Source organism: Sinohyriopsis cumingii, chromosome 3, assembly GCF_028554795.1.
Source record: "Sinohyriopsis cumingii isolate HCF-2022 chromosome 3, ASM2855479v2, whole genome shotgun sequence".
Lineage (NCBI taxonomy): Eukaryota > Metazoa > Mollusca > Bivalvia > Unionida > Unionidae > Sinohyriopsis > Sinohyriopsis cumingii.
In genome coordinates this window covers 58,695,605-58,714,040 of record NC_142963.1, presented here as the reverse complement: position 1 = coordinate 58,714,040, position 18,436 = coordinate 58,695,605, and the positions used below count along the sequence as shown (strand labels likewise).

The 18,436-nt window shown below is 34.2% G+C and overlaps 1 protein-coding gene across 1 annotated transcript in view; it reads right to left on the bottom strand.

Annotated features, from left to right (window-relative positions):
- Positions 1-2,876: 2,876 nt before the first annotated feature.
- Positions 2,877-18,436, bottom strand: part of LOC149802926 (uncharacterized) — a 126,623-nt gene continuing 111,063 nt past the window's right edge. Inside the window, exons 9-10 of the mRNA XM_089952416.1 lie at positions 11,520-11,657; positions 2,877-8,526 (exon numbers count right to left, since the gene is read on the bottom strand). Coding sequence (XP_089808542.1) covers positions 5,629-8,526; positions 11,520-11,657 — 3,036 coding nt within the window. The 3' untranslated portion in view covers positions 2,877-5,628. The remainder of the gene's footprint in view (positions 8,527-11,519; positions 11,658-18,436) is intronic.

Below are 18,436 nucleotides of genomic sequence, written 5' to 3'. Positions count from 1 at the left end.
CTTGGCAGGTATGTCAACTATTAAAATTCACTTTGTTCAGAGAGAAAATTGAAACAGTAAATTATAATTGTTTCTTACAAAGGACAATATTTTGTCAATTAATATGTGAACCATATAAAATGTATATGCAAATCTGACATAGGAATTAAGACTTGTGAATGTTGGTAAAATACAAATGTTGGCAAATGACAGGTAAAAGTGTGTAGGTAAAATAGGAATTATTAAAACATGCATGGCTATATCACAGAGTACACCAATAACAACAGAAAATGGCCTATATGCAACAAGACAACAAAATACCTCAAAACAAATCATAAAATCAATCATTATAACAATCTAACATGACCTAATATGCAAATAATCTAATCAAAAACAAAAATGAAATGAAAAATATGATGATCTTGGGAAATGTTTTGCCTAAATAAATATCTTCGGAAAAGCAATATAATAAATTACTGGTAACTATACACATCAAGATAAAATATGTACATTGCAAGTGTTCTATAGTACACATCAGGAGCAAAAAGCTGCGTTTTTCCACAATTATTTTGCCTGTAAAGTACTATTTGAGTAATCAATAAATTATAACTAACTGTATTTACTGTATATTGTGGGACACCATAAATTTATGTTCAAAGTAATTTTTGGGTGAAACTGTGTTCTGGAACAGTTTTTTTTTTCAAGTTGTAAGTTGTGGGACACTTGAAATCATTGAAAATTGCATGTAAAAAAAAGGCAAACTTAACTGCTGGCACAGTGTTACCCCTTCCCCATGTCTTCTTTGCAGCATCTATAATATGTACCTGGAATGAATCCATCACCAAAAGAGATCATTCCTTTTCTGTGTACTTAAAATAAATCTCTTTAATCAACTGCAGCATCACCTCATCAACCCAACCCTTCTCCTGCACAGATACAATGCATCCTTTTAGTGCCTTAATATCATTTGGCTCCTTCCCACCATGAAACATTATCTGCACCAGTTGTGTGCAAATTCTCTCTCTTTAACCCCTTTTTACAGACAGTCCTTTTGGTAATGAGATCAAAGTACAATGAGCTGTTGAGAAAAATGTTTTCAACCAATCTGCAGTCACTGATTTAGGAATTTGGAAATGTCTCGCCATGACTCAAATTTACTACTTCCTGCTCTTGCTTTAGTGTGAATCGCTTGTAATGCCCTTGCTTGACAACATCATTTTCACAGGCATTGTACCTCTCTTGGGTGGGATCTACAGAATCTTGTTTTTGTTTCTTTATCTGGTTTATGTTCATTACATCATACTCGTCCTGTTTGGCATGCTTTCTTTGTCGACCAATGGTCTCTTCGATGAGGCTTTAGCAATGGATTTTCTTTCCATATCACTACTTTATAACTGCACTACAAAATCATCCTTCATGGCAGTGATATATAATTTTTTTTTATTCCCCTGTATATATGCTAAAGCTACATGGTGTTAAATAGTTCCATTGCTTCCATGCTTTTTCAAAATCCCTGTGAATACTAGTTAAAAAAATCCCAAAATCAGCTCCCTAGGTTGGCCGATTTTGCATGAAACAAAATTTTCTCGTCAGAGAATTCAAAATTGGCTGCAAGGATTGGTATGCCTTGTACTAAAATTACATCTGTATTTCATATCCTATCATTAAGTTCAAACAATGAGTTTACTGCTTGCAATCATGTGTGTTTATTCACCACCAAGGCTTCTATTTGTTTGCTATCTGTAATCATAATTGATACAAATGGGCATTAATGTATAACAAATGGGCATTAATGTATACAGGGAAACTAGTAAATACATCATTAACTCTCTTTAAGAATTCCTTTTGTAACCCATGCTAGTGAAATGTTGCCATTTACTTTCACAGTGAATGTATAATAATGACTTTTTATTTGTGAAACATTGTCAGACTGTTAACCTAGATTTAATATACTCTTGTTTATTTTTGCACCATACACCATGCTATGACTGAATGGCTGGTGCCTTCAAGCAATATGTTGTTATTTCTCTATCTCTTGCTTATCTGTGACTTAACTGGATTCAGTTTTCAGTTTCTTAACATATCCAAACAAAATTTGTTTATCAATATTCACATCCATGAATAATGTGTAATGTGTTATCCAACATAAGCACTATGGATGCAGGTGCTACATCCAGCACCATGTGGAGTTTGGATAGTGGATATATTGTCTTTTATGCATAAATTGCTCATGATGAACAAAAAAAGAATAAATGAGTTCAGTACAAGGTTAATTACTTCCATTATTATAAAATAAGCATTTTACTTAGCTACTTTATTGTAACATGCAATTGGGAGGGAAGCAATTTCAACATAGTTTATTTCATTTCTTAAGTTTTGGGATATATGATTTAGGTGATAGAAAGCTTCACCTTAAGTTCTGGGACTGGAAAAAAATTTTTTTTATTGTCTCCCACAATATATGGTTAATACAATAATTAACTTGGAAACCAATTTTTTGCAAAGTAATAGCTGCTTGGTTTAGTTCAACAATCTATGCAAGTTTACACTGACAACTGGCTGCAATTTCTGCTGTGTCACCCTACACAGATTAATTATTGAAATAATTACTTCATTTGATAACTAAAATGTAACAAACCAGTCCATGGAGGATGACACAGCAAAATGGGAAGTTGATTAGTCAGTGTGATCTTTGAAGAGACTATTGAACTTAAAACTAAACCAAGCATCTACAATTTGATGCTAAGCAAATAGAAAATGGTACATTATGTAAATTTTCCTTATTACTCTAACCTTTTAAATGAAATAATCATTAAAAAATTTTCTGTATCGACTCCCCTTGTGCATACTATAAATATTTTAATTATATAGTATTATTAACAACATATATGTAGCCATTTATTTTCTTTAATTAAAGTCTACCAATTCTATATGTATAAAAACTATAATGTGCTGCCATTTTTAAAGAGTATCTCTTTGTTCTTTACTCCAATATTCATTTTGTGTATGATGGCAAAGTCTTTTTGAAAAATATGAAATTTCTGTGTATAATATATCTCTCTAAAATGGTTTGGGAATGAAAATCTACATTAAAATGATTTAATACAGTAAAGGTTTATCAATATCAAAGAAAACATGTAATAGTACTGGCTCCAAAATGATCTCAGGTGTCCATTAATAGAACAGCATGTAAAACACAGCTAAAATAATCCTGTTGTTTTGAATCCAACAGTAATGTAGATATATTTCTAGTGTGTAAGCCTTTATCAAGGTGGTTCTTTCCGGTCCCCCCCCCTCCGAGTTCTTCCTCCACCATTTATGCTGGCCACTATGTATAGCCTATCTTGTGCTGAAAAATGGCATTAAACCCTACAACAACAATGACAACAACTTAAGTCGAGTCCTACTGAAAACTGCATAGAACCACCTTTTGTCTTCACATAATATACCAGCAGATCTGGATCTAGGCAGATTGTTAGGATAATCAGTAAAGCAAAAACAACACATACTCTGATGTACCAGTGCATTATGCAATGGCAGATCAGGGTCTCTGTTGGCTGCAAATAGACCCAACTTAAACCTAAGTATAGATGGTACATCAGGCTGTATAACATTCTCTAAGTGTGACCGTGATGCTACATAAACACATTAAAAACACACACAAAAAAGACCTACAATGCACACTTTGACGGAAACATAAAAATCCATGAATCAGAGAATTGTTTGTGTTTTTCAGGGATGTAAAACGTACTTTCATGAAAACTTTTTAAACCCTGAGTGGAAAGTAAACTGATCTAAATGTGTTAAGCACTGGTTGTGTCAGCATCCAATTTTTTTCTGATGTATCGTAGTTAACATAGTTTGAAATAAGGATCATGATTAATGATTTCAGTTGCCTTTTGACAAAAAGGATGCATCTATCAGACCATGTTTACCCATTTTATGTAAATATAGTATGTAACATAACTAACAAGCATGAACCAACTGCATATATGACTCTACTGTACAATATTATCAAAGGGTTTAGGACACCATGATGTGCATAGCATAAATCCAGATTAACCGCTGAATTAATACAGCTATTGGAATGAAATTCTAAGTATACAATCAGTACTGACCCTGATCAGTTGGCAAATTGAGCAATTCCAGACTGACTTCATAAAAGCTCTTCGTTCACAGATGGATATTCATTATACATTAAGAAACATAGTTTGTTGTCCAGATATTTTTAAGAATACAAGTATTTCATAAAAGGTAGACTTGGGCCACAAGATTATTACAATTCTTACATTGGGACTCGCCTCAAATGTCTTAAATCTGATGATCCTTATCTGAAGTTAAGCCTAACAAATGCCTGAATTGTCTGGAGTACACAAGTTTTTGTAATCCCAGGTCTGGTTTGCAAGAACAAGGTAATGGAGAATTTTAGAATTACATTTTGTCACTTAAGTTCAACACAAAATTTAACATTCTGTGATGGTAACAGTCAACCTAAAAAGAAATCCAATTTCCATGCCTTTTTTCCCTTTCCCCCAAGCAATACAATCATGATTGTATATGTATTTTAATCTCCCACTATAATTTTTTTGTTCTACTTATGCAACCCTATGGTCCAGTGCTATCAATCTATACAGTACAGATGCTACCAGTTGTTTCCATGGTAACAAATACAAATACTTAATGAAAAGTATCAAATGGCACCTTTATGCAACTGGCTTGAAATATCTAGAGTTTTGTTGAATTACCTCATGTGGTTTCATTATGCTCCAGAATCAACAATATTTACCAATGGACCAAGACACATGAACCTGGAAATTGATATAACCCCCTCCACATTAAATATATGGAGCTTAAATCTTCAAGAACTACAAACAACAGCACAAAATAATCTTTCATGAAAATGTTAAGAAATGCAATTAAAAAAATAACAAAATTTGTGCCCAAAAATTTGATTATGTGCAAGTTGCATCAAATGAATATCAATCGTGTACAAATACCCAATTCCAAAAAAGTGTGCATTGTGCTCTACTTTGTGACAGCTCAAGTGACGGACTCTAAAAATTAATTTCATTCAACTTACACTTGTACACATCTGATTGTTATGAAAAAAAGAAGAAAATATATACAGTTAATCATAAGTAAAACCGGCTGAATGGAAATTAAAGTTTTGCAGTTGTAAGGAATAATATCAATAACTGTAGCAATAGAATGCTCTCATTTTCAATACCAGCATTACATGCATTATACAAAATCAAGTCTGACAGTCGTGAATTGAATAATTATATTATCTTGGTAAAGTGATAGAATATTAAATATTGGCACCTTTATTCTTAGCACAAAGTTCTTTTGCTCAATTGCAAATACAATTTTGTTCATAATGGGAAATAAAAATTGTGCATAGTGCTTGGGAAAAAATAGTGGATGCTGTTTCTCTTATTTTTCAAACTGTTAAAAGACTGGATATAACATAAAACAATTTGTTGATCATTCTCTGCTGCTTCAATTAGGAGCTTTGCTTTTTCAATGTGTACAGTTGTTCTTCTGAGTGAAACAGAACAACAGGTGAATAACTGTGTACCATGAGACAACAGTATTAGACAGAAAGAAAGAAAGAGCAAGGACAGATAAAATACAATACCAATTTACACATCAAACCCACTTTTGATATGGTCCTGTCACCATAGGTTGAGGATCTATCCATCTTGTGACTATTGAATCTGTTGTGTGTGTAGTGGCATGCCTGACATTTGCATCCCACATGTATTTATATTGTGCTGCTGAGGTCTTGGTGATGTCTACCACTTCTTCTTCTTCTTCTTTCTTCTCTTTCTTTTTCTTCTTTCCTCCTTTGAACATGTTGTTAATTTCCTCCATGTCAACTTTTCCATTATTTTCTGCCATCATCTTTTCGATCCTTTTTTGTCTCAACATTTCAAGTTTATTTTCATACATGTAATAACCATGCTTTCGATAGTTGAGATTTTTATGCTGGTAGAATACAAGACTTATTCTTGTTGGTGAAAACCTATTGGGATTCTTCAAGCCAGTTGTAGCATGGAGTTCCCTTTTTGCAACTTCGAACAGAACTGATCCATGTGCAAGAGCTACTGCCACTCCACCAATATTAGGATCTGAGAATGCATCTTCATTATATTCCATCTCACACTTTACTACAGTTGGATCAATCATGCACCCATTATTCTCTCTTATCGACCTTTGACCTTCATTTTGACCTTGAGGCAATGCATGCTCACCGTGAACATCACCAAGTTGTAAAGGCTGGGAATTTTCTTTGATGGTCGAGTTTGAGAAATCATGAGAATTGTTGTCATGGATATTTGGTTCATTCATGGAAGATTTAGCAGCAACAGCATGAAACTCTCTTTGGTTACCATGGAAAGTATTTCCATACAAACCAAATTTTGATGCTGGAGAAAAAAAACTTTGCACAGGAGGCAATGTGTTGGTCTGATATTTACTTTCTAAATTCTTAGTACGGATCATTACAGCTTCAGAAAGAAGATGAAGAGGGGAGTCAAATTCATTGGATGTTCTTTCCTTTTGTGACAAATCTGAATTATATGTAACTTGAGATAATGAATCAAATGAGGGAGATTGAAAGGAGTCCTCAAAAGGATTTTCCACTTTGATACTGTCCTGAGATCCTGATGATGAAATATCAATAGCGTTGCCAAAACACTGCCCATAATTATCACATGAGCTAGATGTTTGCCTTGGGTTTTCCCTGATATCATTTCCTAGTTGTCCCTGATCAGCCTGAAATGTCTTTGGTATCACAGTCTCACTAGAATGACCTGAAGTTGATTGCAAATTCTGAACTTGGTTACTATTTGGTACATTGTTGGAGAACTGTTGCAAAGTAATGTTAGAACTGTTGGCTCTGTCTGAGCTCACAGTCCTTGTTGCAAGGTCTGTAACTGGTAAATGAATATCATGAGCTTGTTCGATTGTGTTTTGTACATGGCAAGAATCCCGATGAAAAGTAATGTCTGAATTGCTGCCCATTTTATGAGATGGCATATGAACTATACATTGTCCAGTTTGATCTTCAATAGCATTCAAAAGCTCATTGTCAGCCCTGAGACTGGTAGGTTGAAGCCCTGAGCTTTCACTCAGAGTCGATGGTGATGAAAATGTGACTGAACTCTGGCAGTGCATAAGGTGATGGGGTATGCTGGATAACTGCATGCTGGAATTGGTAACACTAGTAGAGCTGGAATTACCTGACAGTTGTGATGATGATGATGATGATGCAAGCATAGTTAAAGATCTTGGTGATGATTCCAATATCTGAGTGTTTGATAAAGCACCAATGCATGAATAATTCACAGTGCCATATTCAGAACTGCTGTGTTTGGAAAATGCATTATTTGTACTTTCTTCTCGTATGGACTGTGAATTATACGGTAAATGCTGTTTATTTGATAACTTCTCTGGTTTAGAAATTTGGTACAATGGTGATTTATGAGTTGAAAATGGAGTAGACTGTACAACAGTTGAAGCGTGTGTGACAAATGATGAAACTGGTGCAATAGTTTGTGGTACAGTCATTCCATTCTGTGAAAGAACACTTTCTTGGGAAACTCGAGGTAGTGATGGTGTGTAAGGTTGCTGCCCTTTGGTGGAATTTCTTTGTTCTTGTAAGTTTTGAGGTAATAATGATGTAATAAGTTGGAGCACTTGAGGTGGCAAGATCTCTTTGTTTTGCTGGGCACTTGGTAACAGATTTGATAAAACTTGGTCTGAGTGAGTTTTATTTAAACATAAACTTGCTTCCTTCCCTATAACCTGAGATTTAGTGATATTTTCTGCCATCTCTTCTGAATTATTGTAAGGACGGTGTTCATATTTTGCAGGGGAAGTATTTAAAGTGCCATTACATTTTTCCTGTTGTAATGAATTCTGATAGTTACATGAGGAGAGAAATGTTGGTGGAGGGAATGAACCAGTGGCATAAAAGTAATCCCAGAAGGATTCATATAAATTATCAAAGCCATTTTTCGATGAATATAACATGAGATCATCATAGGAAATGGACTTCTTGCTCTTTTTTGGACCTTTGCTACTATGTTTTGGAAAACTACTCTGGTCTTTCACTGGAGTATTGCTCACTGAATTTGATTGGCTGGAGCAGTTAGAGTCCATCACTGAAAGATCTGAATCATGTGAATAGAAGTGTACAGGAGCCTTTGTTTGTTTCGGTGTGGAAAGGTTTGAAGATGAGGATCCACATGGAGAATTTATTACTCTGGCAAAAGGAAATGGGCTACCCTTCCTTTTCCTCCCAGAAAGTTTTTCTTTATCCTTTTTTCCTCTCTTTCTCTTGCATGGTACAAGAGGAACTGCTCTTATTCGAGCCTCTAGTGGATATTTATGGAGAACTTCCAGGGCACCTGACTGGATTTTCTCCCACTGTCCATCATAACTCTCATTCTCATCTGTACTCTCCATAACATAAAGTGGAAGAACATGGAGTTGCTCGTCATCTGGTTTGTTGAACCCTCGATGCTTGGTTAAGGTCACCACCTGAAAGAAAAATGTCAAAATTAAAGCAAATTTCATGCCCTGCAAGTAATACATGACTATTCATATTAATATGACTTGCATATATCTGACCTGACTACTGCATTAATACAATGTCCTAACTCATGAACCCTACTTGCAACAGTTGCAACCATCAGGCTGTATCCAACTTTGGAGCTCTGTACAGTCAACATCATTTAAGATACACCAAAATGAGTGGCATTACAGAAAATAGACAAGTGTAGTTCTACAATTATACTGAATAATATAGTCTTTCTACTTGCATTACAAAATACAGAATACAAAAAACTCATTTTTTAGACCTGATTTTAAATTACCAGTTTCAGAATAGGAGTACGTGTCTGGAGTTTTGACTTTTAGACCCGAGATCCAAAATAAAGCGGCCTAGTCCGAACTACACATGGACTGGACAAGTAAACCTTTGCAAAATGTAGGACAAATTTGAGATTTGGAGCAAAGTGTGGCCAGGACATAAAAATCATGGACAATGGACACTATGACTTCTAATGAGCTCACCTGACCTTCTGGGAAGGTAAGCTAAAATTGATTGGAAGAGATTTTTTGTATTAGTTGAGAACACAAAATATTTTGTGGACTTTTAATAACTAAAGTGGTAACTCGGGGATATAAATTCCTGCTGTAGAGAATTCTGTACTACTGTATTGGTAAAACTTACTAATGCTGGTTCTAAATGTGGTCAAATTTAATGATTTAAAATTCTTCCACTTCTTTATCATTTTCCAAAGAAGCTGATTGTACTGCAATGAGAAATCAAGTGATATCTGGGTATACCACTAAAATTCAAATATGGAGCTTGAGTACTTGACATAAAGGAAGACAACTCCTACTGATAATTGGCAAGATGTGTTACTTACGAATTTCTTCTCATTTAAGTACCATCTGCCTTACAGCAACCAATGGGGCTTTTATTCTTTCTTGTATAGCATGTATATCTAGATGTACACCACTGCAAGCAGTGAAGACCAAAATAATTGTCCAAAATTTGTCATATATTCACTTATAATAACCTATTTAATCAAAAGCTCAGTTTGAACAGAACCAAACAGGACGTAGCATGTGTGATTTCTCTATTAACCCATTACCTCATGCAAGCGCCTTTGGATGCCTCTATTCCATTTGCATGGAAGTGCCTTTGAAGGCCTCTATCCAATTTGCATACAAGTGCCTTTTGACGCCGCTCTGTAAACATCAGCCATTGATTTTTGTAGCACCACCTTCAGGGAAAATCCCCTATTAGATACTACATTCATTGCTGTGAATGATCATTATGTCAGATCACGTGGTCGCTATTTATGCTATTTAAAGTAACTGGGTCAGATTCTCCACTCTCCAAAATGGAAGTCGTGGATTTTGTTCAGTAGTTACTGAGTTTTCACGATTAGAATCACAACTATGAAAGTTTCAATAACTTAAGCAAAGGCTCTGATATTGATGTAGGCAGCAATTAATTTTTATAAATTATCAAATTCAGAGGACTTAATGATGTAGACGCAGACAAAGAACTTGTAAATTTCGAGTATGAGAAGTGGCAGCTATAGTTGGTCACACAGCTTCATTGACATGCCGGTGAACAAGTTCTCTCAAGATTTCAAAGCACATCAAAAATTCTTCCATGAAAAATAATTACACAGCTATAACGATCGGACTTTACTCTTAAATTTTTCCATACATAATAGATGTTTAGCAAAAATGTAAAATGGTTAAAATTGCTGTTAAACATAACATACACTACACTGCTTAACAGTTAACAGGCAGGCCTATGTGTATGGAGTCGAATAGGTAACAGGTGTTCTATTTATAATGCACTGTACTGGGTAACTAACTTTGCTACATGTATATCGAAGAGCTAAAAAGCCATACACTCTATGAGGTAACGGGTTAAAAAGCTAGCATGGCATTGCCCAAGGCAAGTTCTTCTGAATATGTTCTATGTTACAATATTCTGACTAATCCTAGTACTGTTTCAGTGAAGCTTTAACCTATGACAGTATAACACAGTATAATGCTTCCACTTACACAAACTGTAAGCTGTAATATATCAACCCATTGTTCATCCATTTTTTCACAACTTAAAAAATAGTTACTTTTCTCACTGTCCAGATAACTGGTGTGCAAATGAAAATTATCATTTTGCCAAAAATATCTTGTCCTGAAAATTTACATCTCTATTTTGTTCAGATGCTCCTGGTAGGGTCAAACATCTTGGCGGCTGGATGTGGGCTAGGTAAACTAGGCTGGTTTGTATCCTTGCTTGTAAATAAAGAATAATTGTAGGAAAATGTTTTAATGTTTTCTTTTATAAATAAAGAATAATGGTAGCAATTCTAAGTTTTTTCATGCAAATATACTGCCATTAAGATGGATGTCTGCAAAATGTCTTATTGAGTTTGATGCATGACAATCATTTTTGTAAGTGACATCCTTTTTTCCATACATGTACCTCTGGAGTCCAAACAATGTCAAAGGTAAACAGGGCCAACGGACCACAGTCCTGAAAATTTGATGGCCTCTATACAGAAAAGGAAGAATAATTAGAATAATGTAGTAAATATTTGAAAGTAAAATTATGTTGGCCATCTCCTCATATCAATTCAAAACAACAAAATAATTAGACAAGGTGACATATTGGCAATAACATGGTGACCCCTTAAAAAAATAATAGAAAGATGAGAAAAATAAAGGTTGTAGAGCCAGATGTACTCAATCAGGTAATCAAGGTAAAAGAAAGCAGTTTTAAGGTCTGATGGTCATACAATAGTTTGCTCAAACATTTACAAAACTGAATCAGCTTAATAAACGTACTTGGAGTCTGGTTATTGTGACAATACAATATGCTACAGTGCTTCCATTGAAAAATTGTTACAGAATGTGTATGGTGTGACAATATAATGTACACCAGTGCTTACTCTGTACAAGTTGTTACAGAATATGTATGGTGACAAAATGTAACATACCACTGTGCTTCCATTGTACATGTTATGAAGGTCTTTGTGGGAGTGAGCACAAAAGTCTACACAAGCAGTCACACCAGAAAACGGCCTCCCCTCCTTTAGACCAAGACGACAGTCAAATGCCTCGTTCTCAAACTGGGTCTAGGTAAAAGATAATATAAAAGTTTATGAGCTAGCTGAAAAAACAATGCATAATATATAGCCTAATAAAAACAATGCATAATAAATATCCTAATAAAAACAATGCATAATAAATATCCTAATAAAAACAATGCATAATATATAGCCAATAAAAACAATGCATAATAAATATCCTAATAAAAACAATGCATAATATATAGCCAATAAAAACAATGCATAATATGTATCCTAATAAAAATCGCTCTTGAAATTGTCTACTGCATCTGACTTAAATCGACTGATAGATTCGTCAAAAGATTTCATCTGGTATATCCTTGTCATGCAATATGCAATAATGATGCAGCATGCTGTGGATCCACTTTTTTCACTGGACGTATTGGTTTATGTATTTGTTGTTGGCCATAAATTTAAAGACTTGGGATATTCAAGGTTTTTGAAAAACTTATATTTTTACATTGATAATCATCCAAAATCGCTTCATTTTTAGGCTTGTATATATTATTTTGTACTACTCATAGCACAATAACGATCTGCAAGTAAAGATCTGGGAACAAGCAAACCCCTGAATTAATGTTCCAGACTTTTCAATGGCCTCACCATTAACAAGCTGCCAGTAAAACATTTTTGAGATTAAATGATAATTAACGGAGTTGCTGTATAGAAATGAAAGCGAGTGGGTCTGACAGAAAAAGGGCTCTAACTCATGATTATCAACCTGTATACCAACTTTGGTTGAAATCCAATAATAATTATGCGACAGGGGTGGTATGGCAATCAGGGTCTATAACTAAACAATAATGCAAACTGCTGACAGTAGATTGGCTTCATTTGGTTTATGGAACTGCAACATAAGTAGGTTTTCCTGTATTAGGCAACTGAAGCATAGTGCCTTGTTTAAGGACACACCATGTTTGCCCACCCAGGTTGATCCGATGTAATTATCTGAACATGCATCCTTTCAATCATGAGTTCGGCATATTAACTACTTGGCCATATTAGTTCCAATTCTTGGGCCACCTATAATTATTTTAAAAAGTAATTTTTTAAGACCTGTAATTGATGTTGGGACATGAAATTAAGGCAATTATTTCATGCATTAGAGGTTTCAACATTTTTTCTGTTCTACTAAACAATTGATGTAATGAAAATACAATAAAGATGTTTCAGATTTAATGCTATGAAGATATATCTAATACTGTCAAAACTCAGTTTTTCATGTTAGTGACCATATAACCATCTACACAGGTACGATAATTGTGCTATTATGGAGTACAAGGGAATTAAACATGAAAGTACTTAGCCGCAAGACAAAATTTCCTCTTACACAAGCCAGTTTCTGGGTTTAAATGCTTATGGTAACTGGCTTGAATTGTTACAGGAAAACAAAAAGATAAAATCCACCAATTATAAACGTAGAGGAGACAATAACCAATATTTATGTTTTAGGTTCAAACTTTCTTTTAAACTCATTCATCCCAAGTTTTATTTTTTTGTTTTTTTATTTTTTTCCATTCCCATCCTAGGAGAGGCAATTAACCTAGTGTTTTGATAAAGTTGCTAATTAGATAAATACAACCTTGATCCTTTAGCATGTAAAAAGCTGCACTGTTTTGCTTTCCCCAGTGGACAATCTGCAGCATTATTGTTTTTCTCTGTAAAGTCTATATAACAAGTGTGCCATGAATTGGATTACTTGTTCAGCATCATATTAAGTCCATTCGATCATTCCATTCAACTGTTCAGTTGTGGCAATCCTTTCATGTGATTTCAAAGACTGTATGATCAAAGTGTCTCATACAGACCCCAAGCTCAACCTCTACTGAAATAATGGTCCAAGTCTAGTTAGTGTTCTGTCAATTACAGTGTTCTTTGTCACTTACATATCATACACGGTGAATTGCTAAACTTAGTCTTTTCACCAATATGGGGAAAAGAAAATGTGATGTGTATGATGAAGCATTTAAGTTAAAAGATATAAAATTTGCAGAGAAAAACAACATTAATGCTGCAGAACATGAATTAGATGTGTCAGAGAAACAGATGCATGACTGGTGCAAGAAAAAGCCATTTCTAGTTGATAGTGCCAGACATCTTAAGAAAATATGATTAATGGAAAGCCCTTATTCAAATTGGGAGTTTGGTTAGAACAGGTTTTAAAACAGTATGTTTCAGATGCATCTAATGCTCTCTGTGAAACAGTTGTTGTAACATCAAACATAACAAACTGTGATCCCGGGTAGCACCATGTCACTGCTACAATCACTGGATGATTGCCTAAACAAACCATTCAAGGCAAATATGTGTGAAAAGTGACACAAGTAGGTCATAGATGGGCCGGAATAATTTACAAAGACGGGAACTGTGAAGCATCCATGGATTGAGTTAGTATCTCATTGGGTGTATAATGCATGGGAGGAAATTCCAGTCAAGACACTGGTCAAATCATTAAAGAAATGTGGTATTTCCAATGTAATGGATGGGATGGAGGATGACAATCTCTTCAATGATTTTATTTGCGATATGACCAACATCAAAGTACCAACTGATGATAGTAAAGACAAAGAATCAGATTTGGATGATGAATCAGAAGAGGATGATGTTTACGATGACCAGATAACAATGGAGAAATTCAGAACTTTATTCGGTAACTCCGACAATGAAGATGAATTAATTCTTAGGCTTTGAACCAGATATCAGTGACATTTACAAGATACCATTAATCACAAAAATGTGGACTTACTTTGGAATTAATAATATTACAAGATACTGTGAATCACATCTTTCTGGATTAGAATTTGTATACCTGTATATGATGTATAATTCAATGCATGGATTAATGATAAAAATTGCAAAGTGTTATGGATTTCAATGAATGAAGATGGACAATTGGTTAAGTTGTCAATTTATTTGTACATAAACAACTCAATAATATAAATGTATTTATTCTAGATTGGTTTTGTCTTTATTTGTCCTATATGTCTGTCTATCCATCTATCCAATTTCACTTGTTTATTTTCCCTCCTATTACAACTCTGACTCTCTGACATTGTCACCTCATGCAGATGCAATTTACTTGCAAAAAATACCTCAATTATTGGAGTGTAAGAGAGAAATTTCCTTTTTGTAGCAATAAAGTTAGGTGGAGGGTTGACTTACAGGTGAATTGACTCATAACTGAAAATATGTGATAAGCCAAAGTTACATCAATATCTAAATGCACACAAAATTTATCTATAAAATCCCATAATAATTAGGGTTGTTTTTATTGGGCATTGGTGGTGTTTGTTTCAAGTTAAATACATTCATAAATATGAAAATTATTACTTGTCAATATACATCTATATAGTATATACATAAACAAATATGCATGGTGTACACATATATGCTTGCTTACACTTTTGTCACATAATTACTGAACAGTTGTCAGTACAGCTTTAAGTTGCTGCTTAAATCTTTTCCCACCATCCTCTTATTTTTTTCTGCCTTTGCTGAGGAACAGAATTATGTAGATTATGATTCTAGATCAGACATTTGCAACTTCCTCCAGGGCGCTGGCTGAATAGGTGATTTTTAAAGTCACACCCTATGATGTAAGTAAGCTGATAAAACCAGGCTGCTGGCTGGATACTGTTCCAGATTTTTTTTTTTCGTTCTATGCAAGCCAACAAATGTATAATGCTGGTTTTAATTCTTCAAGTATACATGTACCCTTTAATATAAAAATTAAGCATACACCAGACCTGCCACCCCTGACAAGTCCGTCTAAGTAAGTCAGTTGATTTTTTTCCTCTGTAAGATTCACCAGTTTTCAGTAAGGTGTAACAAATATCATAACTGCTATTGTAATGCTGGAAAATGTAATTAAAAGTTCGGTATTTGAAACATGCAGCGATGATAAACATTATGTTCAAGTGAAAAGTTTGTAAAGTATGCACAGACTTTATTTACTACAAGTACAGTTGCACAAACTTTAGTTCCTAACCCCATGCAACTCAATGGCTTGTTGCTCTCTCTCAACCTGATGTAATTCTTGCCATGAGACATACACAGATTGGCACGTGATGTCCAAGGAAAGTAACTGTGTGCCATCCAGCTTTAATTCACATGAATCTGAATATTACTTTTTATTCTTCTGTGTTAATTATTAACACTTTTCTAGGGGCTTATTTTCCCTTTCATCTTAAACATGCATCGCTTGCTGGATGCCATTTTAATTTTTTTTTTATATAATCAACAGTTTGATCATGCAGATGCTTCGCATGAACAAATAGGTACAGTTCAAAGCATCTGGGGTGCTGCTGTTAAGTTAGTCTGGTTCCCTGACCAATGTCACTAATTCTAATATGAAACCCGGATCCAAATCAAACACGGATGAACCAATTATCGATGTTTTGGCAATGATCATTTTTCCCTAGTTTTTGCTTTTATGCCATATTTTAAGGGTAATTTTCTTAAGACTTATGCCAAAATCATAAGGGTTGGCAGGTCTGATACACCACTCTGTCAATAACTTGCACCCTGATAACTCAGGAACTCGCTTGCAACACGAGGTCAGGCATGGATCCCATTTTTTTAAACTATAAATTACCAAGCAATGACCCTATTTGTTGAACTTGAAGAAAATATCATTTAAATTGATAAAATTTAAACTTTTATATATCTCTTGCTTTATCATTGAAAACCATAGATAGGACCTGTAAAGTTTAATCAACATTATGAAATTATCAGCTTTTATTAAGAAGTCATGTATTTGTTGCAGTTTCTTTCCAAATGAAATTCTTAGTACACCATAAATAATGATATTCAACAAAATTTTGATCAATGAAAATGTCACATATGCAAAATGGAAGCAGTACTCTAATAAAAAAAGAAACCAAGTAAGTTTTTTATTAAGTGAAATTTATCTTTTAGTTTGGTTGAAGTGTAATCATCATAACTGCAATGCGCCCTCTTGTATTAAAAGTAAAATGTGTCAATCAAACATAACCGCTATGTCCACGAGCTATTCTCTGAGACCCCAATTGAGTGCCGACTGTGTTTTGATATCTGACTTTCACAAGCATTTTGTATTGATGATGTATGCCTGGTGAACTATTTTCAGCTGATCAATCAACACTGTTATAAATATTATTGCTTACATAATATAATTAGACTACCTTAAATTAACCCAATCAGTCATAAATGTGATCAAAGATAGTACGGCAACCAAGTCAAATGAATACTTCATGAAATAAAGAGCTTTCTCTCACAGATACAGATCACTGTGGAGAAGCTAGTTCCTGAGAATTCCAGAAATGGCACTTAGAGATATCATCAAGAATGAGATAAAGTATCACTATTAGTTGCAATGAAGTCATGGCATCGAAATTGTATTAACTAAATAAATCAGAAATTAAGTTTTGATGCAGATGTTTCACTAAGTAAATGTTGCTATTTTTATGACATAAAGTAATCTTGTTTGGTGGTATATGAACAGTTAGTCTGATTCGTTGTTTCGTGTACTCCCTCCTCTGCACTCTATTATTATATATGAAGCAGGGAACTAGACTAATCAACAACAAAAAGCAGTGACATAATACACAAATGTTTTCATGTATATGTGAAAGTTTCTGAAACCAGCTGGAATAATGTTAACAATCTTTACACTGTTGGGCATCTAGAAAATAAATGTAATTTCACGTAATTACTAACAATTTCATTATAAAAAGCATATTATTGACATTTATTTTCAAAGCAATTATAAAGCAATTATTCAGGTATTAAACAGCTTGGGGGGGGGGGGCTATGTCCAGCGGGGAATGCATCATTTCTTTTTTTTCACAGGTCACTTAGTAACTTATGCCCTCACCTATAGTGCAGTATGTTTTTTAACCCTGTCACACATGAGCTATTTAGGGAGAGGCGTGTATTAATGATTTCCCATTATGCTGAATTTGTAATTCAAAATATTATGGTATGTTACATCAAATCTAACTCAGTATGACATGTCTCAAAGAAATGAAAAAAATTTATCAGCACTATTTTCACAAAAATAACATTAAAAAAATGAATGAAGCAGAGACTCTTTGACTCCATTACAAAAATTATGCAATTTTGAATCTGAGCTTTTTGTTTGAAACAATCTACTGTTAGTATTGAGAATTCTATGGAGAACTTGCTCCAAAAAGTCTCAGGTCTTGTATTCTCAATAACAGAGAAGGGAAGGAAAAATACTGATTCCCAAACATACATGAATAATTCCAATATAAATTACATTCCATTTTGACGTCTTTTTTCTTGCTCATATATAATGTATAAAATGTTTCTTCACCTTTGTCCTGCTTCCTCAGAAGATCTATATTTTCATGTAATATGGATTCTAATTTCCCATAATTCTAATAGTTTATCAAAGTTCCTGGTATTGTGTCAAGACCTTTACAGAATTTGACAAAAATAATATTGATATTACATTTTGAATTAACTCGTTATATGCTTACTGTACAATATCTGGATATTCTATGAAAAGTTATTCATGTACACCATATTTATTATAATCTGTTCATATTTCCAAAGGGCACCATGTGGCCTGGAGGTTTAAGGCACATGCCTTTACCAATCACTGCCATCTCACCTGTCTGTGTGGGTTTGAGTCTTGGGCTCAGCCAATATGGTTATGTGAGAAAGCTTACCAGTAACTTAATGTGGGTCAGTGGTTCTTGGGTTTTCCTGTGTTCTTCCTACACCAGATATACTGGCCCCCATGTATAGCCTATTTCGTGCTGCAAAATGGAACTGAAAAC